The sequence below is a fragment of the Rana temporaria genome, chromosome 8 (genome assembly GCF_905171775.1).
Source record: "Rana temporaria chromosome 8, aRanTem1.1, whole genome shotgun sequence".
NCBI lineage: Eukaryota > Metazoa > Chordata > Amphibia > Anura > Ranidae > Rana > Rana temporaria.
The window spans coordinates 12,509,000-12,514,999 of record NC_053496.1 but is presented as its reverse complement, the minus strand read 5'-3'; the positions used below and the strand labels follow the sequence as shown (position 1 = coordinate 12,514,999).

The following is a 6,000-nucleotide window of genomic DNA, read 5'->3' as shown; positions in this document are numbered from 1 at the left end:
GGCGCCAATGGCACTTTAATTCTGCTATTAAATTTCTGTGGCCACGTTATATCCAATGCACATTTCAATGTTATTTTGTTTCATACAGGATTATATCATTAGTTTACTATTTCTATTTTATATCTTGCACTTCATATGTGTTTACATTTTGCATCACATTACAGCTTGTATCAAAAATGTATATAATGCACCCCATTATTTAAAGTGGTTGTGAACCTCTGCAATAAAAAATGATCAAAGCACATCACCTCTATAGTGTAGAGCTTTATCTTTTTCTGCTATCTGCATGAGTTGCTTCTGACAGTCTATGCTGACACCAGACAATCCCAGGAGACAGGCTCACCCACCTCCAGCACTTATGAATAAGTCGTCCTTTTATTGGGAGCCAGACACCCCAAAAAGTGCACATTTTACATCCCTCATATTCACAAATCATATTAGCGAAAATGTAACCCCTTCAATTTCTCTTTTGTGCTCATATGTCTTCCAGTCAGTGTCTTAAAGCTGAAGTTTAGCTAAAAATGATTTTCAGCCCTACAGATTTAGTGATCCAACTTGCCTCTAGTGGAGGTATGTCCCAGATTGTGCAGGCAGTTGGATACAAGGGATATTTTAACTGTGGGGTTGCCCTGTCTTCTTCCTTTCTCTGAACTTCTGGTAATGCAATGGTTAATAGGTTCAGGTCTCTGGGCTGAATTCCATAGAAAAGCTCCAGATGAGGACCCATCCCCTCCTCATCCATAAATAAGTTATTCATTTTACTGCCTGCAACATGATCTATGGATGAGGGAAGTCAAATGAATGCAAGGATTCTTTTCCCCTTTCATTGATCATGTTGCAAGCAGTGCAAGCAATGAAAGATTTTTTTCCCCAATAAATGAAGAGAGAGGAGAGGACAGGTCTTTGTTGGGAGTTTTTTATAATTCAACCCAGAGACCTGAATCTATTCACCATTACATTGTGGGAAGTTCAGAAACAGGAAGAGGACAGAGCATCCCTACAGTGAAGATTTCTACAGAGTCCTTTATTAAGGGTAAGTTAGGCCACAAAAGCTATAGGGCTAAAAATCATTTTTAACCAAACTTAACTACAATCTGTCAGCTTTCACACCGTTCAATCACAGATTCCTTCCTCCTAAATATGATTTGTTAGAAAAAAAAATGTTTCCATACTATGTCTGGGTTCTGTTCCAACAAATTAAAAAAAATATTTTCACACTGTTCTGTCAATTTTGTAGGTAGTCCAGCTGACATTTTTTTTATATATTATTGTCATATATTATTAATATATGTCATATATTATTATTCAGGATTTATATAGCTCCAACAGTTTGCACAGCTCTTTACAACATGGGGTATTGTTCTATAGCAGTGGTCTTCAAACTTACTAAACAAAGGGGCCGGTTTACTGTTATTCAGACTTTGGAGGGGCCGGGTTCTGACCATTCGTAGAAGAGTACATAAGACCCGTCTTGGGTATTAAGGGGAGAAATAGTGCCCCATTGCTGGTGTCAATGAGAGGTATATTTCCCCATCATTGGTGTCAGTGGGAGGAACAATGGTCCATTGTTGGCGTCAGTGGGGGGGAAATCGTGCCTTGTATCAGAGGGAAGAATAGTGCTCCAAGGGCCAGGTAAAGTTAAGCAAAGGGCCACAGTTTGGAGACCACTGTTCCAAACTGTTAGAATAGAATCACTATTTTTAGATATACTTTTTTATATAGGGCTTTCCAAAATACTTCCCTTGATTTGGAAAATGCTGCCATAGCATTGTGATTTCAATCTTGACATTCTGCACCAATGTACGATTTCCTATTACTTTCAGATATTGGCTATACGCTATACCTCTGATTATTGATCCGTGAAGAGTGTTTGTTGCATGCAATACTACATTCAAAGTTTTGAGTTAAAATATGCTACTTTTTCCCCCATTGTTCTTTATTGAGAAATCTGCAATAAATTTTACAACAAATAGGGTTAATATGAATATAAATTACTGAGGTAGTATTGGAATTTACCTATAGGAATAAAGGACAAGGAGGGGTTGGGTAATGGGGGGAAAAAAAGAGACTGGAAATGAAAACTTTAAATTTAACAAAGTAAAGACATCACCATCCTATTAATATTGAAGAAGAATGATACAGATCATAATTAAGGTACATACTGTATACTACAAAATGACATACCTGGCAAAAGTGATGAAGTTACTAATAATTACTCAAGAATATTAGATAATAAAAATAAAAAAAATACAGTTTCCCTAGAAACTGTATTATCCTGGAAATCTAGGGCCAGATTTACATACTTTTAGAAAGGCGCAGCGTATCAGAGATACACTACGCCGCCGTATCTTACCTGGCTCTAAGTCGAATCCAGGAAGATTTTGCACCTAAGTTACGGCGGCGTAGTGTATCTCTCGGCGCGTAATTCAAATTGGCGGGTAGGGGGCGTGATTCATTTAAATGAAGCGCGTCCCCGCACCGAATGAACTGCGCATGCTCCGTTTTGCAATGTCCCGTCGTGCTTTGCGCGAAATGACGTCGCACCAACGTCATTTTTTGAACTTAGACGTGAGTTACGTCCTTTCCTATTCACGGACGACTTACGCAAAAAAAAAAATCAAATTTCGACGCGGGAACGACGGTCATACTTAACATGGCAAGTCTATCTATAGGCCGCAAAATAGCAGCTTTAACTATACGCCGGGAAAAGCCGACTAGCGACGACGTAAGAGAATGCGACGGCCGCGCGTACCTTTGTGGATCGACGGAAAAAGCTAATTAGCATACCCAACGCGGAAAACGACGCAAACTCCACCCAGCGGGCGCCGAAGTATTGCACCTACGATCCGAAGGTGTACGAAGCCGTACGCCTGTCGGATCGAAGCCAAAAGCCGTCGTATCTTGGTTTGAGGATTCAAACTAAAGATACGACGTGGGAAATTTGAAAGTACGCCGGCGTATCAGTGGATACACCGGCGTACTTGCTCTGTGAATCTGGCCCCTAGTGTCCATCAGCCCATATGTCCTGGAATTCGGGCCATACATAGTGAATATGGGATAACATGCTTTCAAAGGAGGTGTGTATGTTAAATATGCTGACTATTGAGGACAATTAGGGGGCTTCATTTTTTTTTACAAGATCTTACCAGTAAAAGTATTGTTGCTATCAAAGTATCTTGTATGTGGAGGCCATGTGTTGATTTTAATGCTAAATAGTGCCATAGCTTGGTTGGGGATACAGGAGATGTGGGTGACAGAAGCAATCAAATGAAATTTATTTCCAGAAGAGTGACAATGCCGGAAAGTTCTATCAGATATGGTAAAGGGATCAGTTTTGTCCACAGTCTCACCAACCAAGAGGACAGTGTTTTGGGAACAGCACAGCACTAGCTTTTGAGGTGTAAAGTAAAATGTGCTCATTTTTTCTTATACTTATGTGAAATATTTTTCCAATTTCCTCCAGTCCATGGAACAGTTACATGATGCATTCTTAGGTCATCTTCACTGCTCTCCAAGGTCTCTAAAACCTGAGTGCAAATAACAACCGTTACCTGGCCATGCTCTGGCTTTCTTCTTCCCATCCTCTGCCTGTCTCCAGTACAAAGACTCCGGGAATGTAGTAGAGGGGTAAGCTGCTCCTCTCACTAAAAGTAAGTTGGCTGCTCTGTCAGTTCTTATCTCCTTTCCTCAAAACTATTTTCAACTTGGCTTGCACTCGCTTGCAGCTACTCCAGACAGCGTCCAGCCTGAGCCAGTCACGTGACAATTTTGACGCCTCCCCTGCCCCCACGCGCCCTGCCTCTGCCTGCCTCCGAGAATCCTGGGAGTTTTGAATATAAGGTACAAACAACAAACTAGGGGGAACACCCTAAAATTCATAACATTAAAGATGGTGCTGCTATATGACCAACAAACAGAACAATACATTATAGAGCACACATACAAAAATGACATTTAAAACACCTGAACATATTCAACATAAAGATGGGGATTTGGTCACACTATATGGCCAAACAGTGCTTAAGCCCACTACTGCGTCAAAGTACCCCATTGTCAGTGGGTTCTACATTATTCATAGAATGAAAGGTCCTGCATCTCAACCATGGGTGACAAACTCATCTTTATGGGAGAACTAAAACGACTCCTCCTATTCCTCTGAGCCTGATCCCATGCCCTGACATCTGGAGAACTCAATCTATTGCTACCCCCACTCCAAAGAGGAGGAAGCCAAGAGCATGACCAGGTATCCGTTGTTACTGTTTGCACTCCAGGATTTGGTGATCTCATAGAGCAGGTAAGATGCTCTGAGGATGTAATAAGACCTTTTTTGGAATCCTCCCTGTGTATTAGGGAGAATGACCTAAAAAACTCTTGCTGCAAATCCATTTCTTTGGATATCTTCCACTATCACTTTTAAATCCATCACCATTCAGGTAAACATTCTCTGATTCACCAGGGGAGACTGGCCTTCTATGAATATCAAATCTGGAAAAAAAGGAACAAAACATAACATTACATAAAAAGGTTGCTGTTATTATATAATCATCACATACTGTATACAGTGGTTTTCCAAATATTTTCTTTCTATGCCTTTTATAGTCCGAACTAAAAAAAAATAATATTTCTTTCTATCAGGTGAATCTGAGCTATAGCATGTGAATATTTGTATGCTCATATAAAACCAGCAGGTGGTGCTGTAGTCTCTTTTTACACGCTTAACCATTCATCCTTATCTACTGTGCCAGAAGAAGCCCAGTTACAGAGCTCAGATCTCTAACAAAAAATATAAATCCGGCCCTGAAAATGCAGATCTAATATATGTTCTTGACAACAGATTTTGGATAATCCATCTGTAGTCTTGATCATAGATCTCTGAAAAATCACTTAGCCAGTTAAGCCCCGGACCAATATGCAGCCTAAAGACCCAAGGTGTTTTTACAGTTCGGGACTGCGTCGCTTTAACAGACAATTGCGCGGTCGTGCGACGTGGCTCCCAAACAAAATTGGCGTCCTTTTTCCCCCCACAAATAGAGCTTTCTTTTGGTGGTATTTGATCACCTCTGCGGTTTTTAGTTTTTGCGCTATAAACAAAAATAGAGCGACAATTTTGAAAAAAATGCAATATTTTTTACTTTTTGCTGTAATAAATATCCCCCAAAAACATATATAAAAACATTTTTTTTCCTCAGTTTAGGCCGATACGTATTCTTCTACCTATTTTTAGTAAAAAAAATCGCAATAAGCATTTATCGATTGGTTTGCGCAAAATTTATAGCGTTTACAAAATAGGGGATAGTTTTATTGCATTTTTATTATTTTTTTTTTTTTTTACTACTAATGGCGGCGATCAGCGATTTTTTTCGTGACTGCGACATTATGGAGGACACTTCGGACAATTTTGACACATTTTTGGGACCATTGTCATTTTCACAGCAAAAAATGCATTTAAATTGCATTCTTTATTGTGAAAATGACAGTTGCAGTTTGGGAGTTAACCACAGGTGGCGCTGTAGGAGTTAGGGTGCACCTAGTATGTGTTTACAACTGTAGGGGGGTGTGGCTGTAGGAATGACGTCATCGATCGTGTCTTCCCTATAAAGGGAATGACGCGATCGATGCGCCGACATAGTGAAGCACGGGGAAGCCGTGTTTACACACGGCTCTCCCCGTTCTTCAGCTCCGGGGAGCGATCGCGACGGAGCGGCTATAAACAAATAGCCGCGCCGTGGTCCCGGATCGCTCCCCGAGCGGACCCGACCTCCGCATGTAGCGGGGGGGTCCCGATCGGACCCCCCACCCGCTAATAGGCGAGGACGTACGTGTACGCCCATGTGCCTGTACGTGCCATATTGTGGACGTACATTTACATGCGGCGGTCGGGAACTGGTTAAAGTATAACCAAACTTTTTTCTAAGTTTTGGATGGAGTGTAGAGGGATTAGACCCCCTGTCAGTTTTTAGTGCTGTCTGTGTCCCCTATTAAGGATGTTCACCCTCTCTA

General features: G+C 41.0%; 1 protein-coding gene across 1 annotated transcript in view; it reads right to left on the bottom strand.

Annotated features, from left to right (window-relative positions):
- Nucleotides 1-3,125: 3,125 nt before the first annotated feature.
- LOC120946683 (C-type lectin domain family 2 member D-like) overlaps nt 3,126-6,000 on the bottom strand; it is a 44,942-nt gene continuing 42,067 nt past the window's right edge. Inside the window, exon 7 of the mRNA XM_040361309.1 lies at nt 3,126-4,485. Within this exon, the coding sequence (XP_040217243.1) occupies nt 4,347-4,485 (139 nt within the window). The 3' untranslated portion in view covers nt 3,126-4,346. The remainder of the gene's footprint in view (nt 4,486-6,000) is intronic.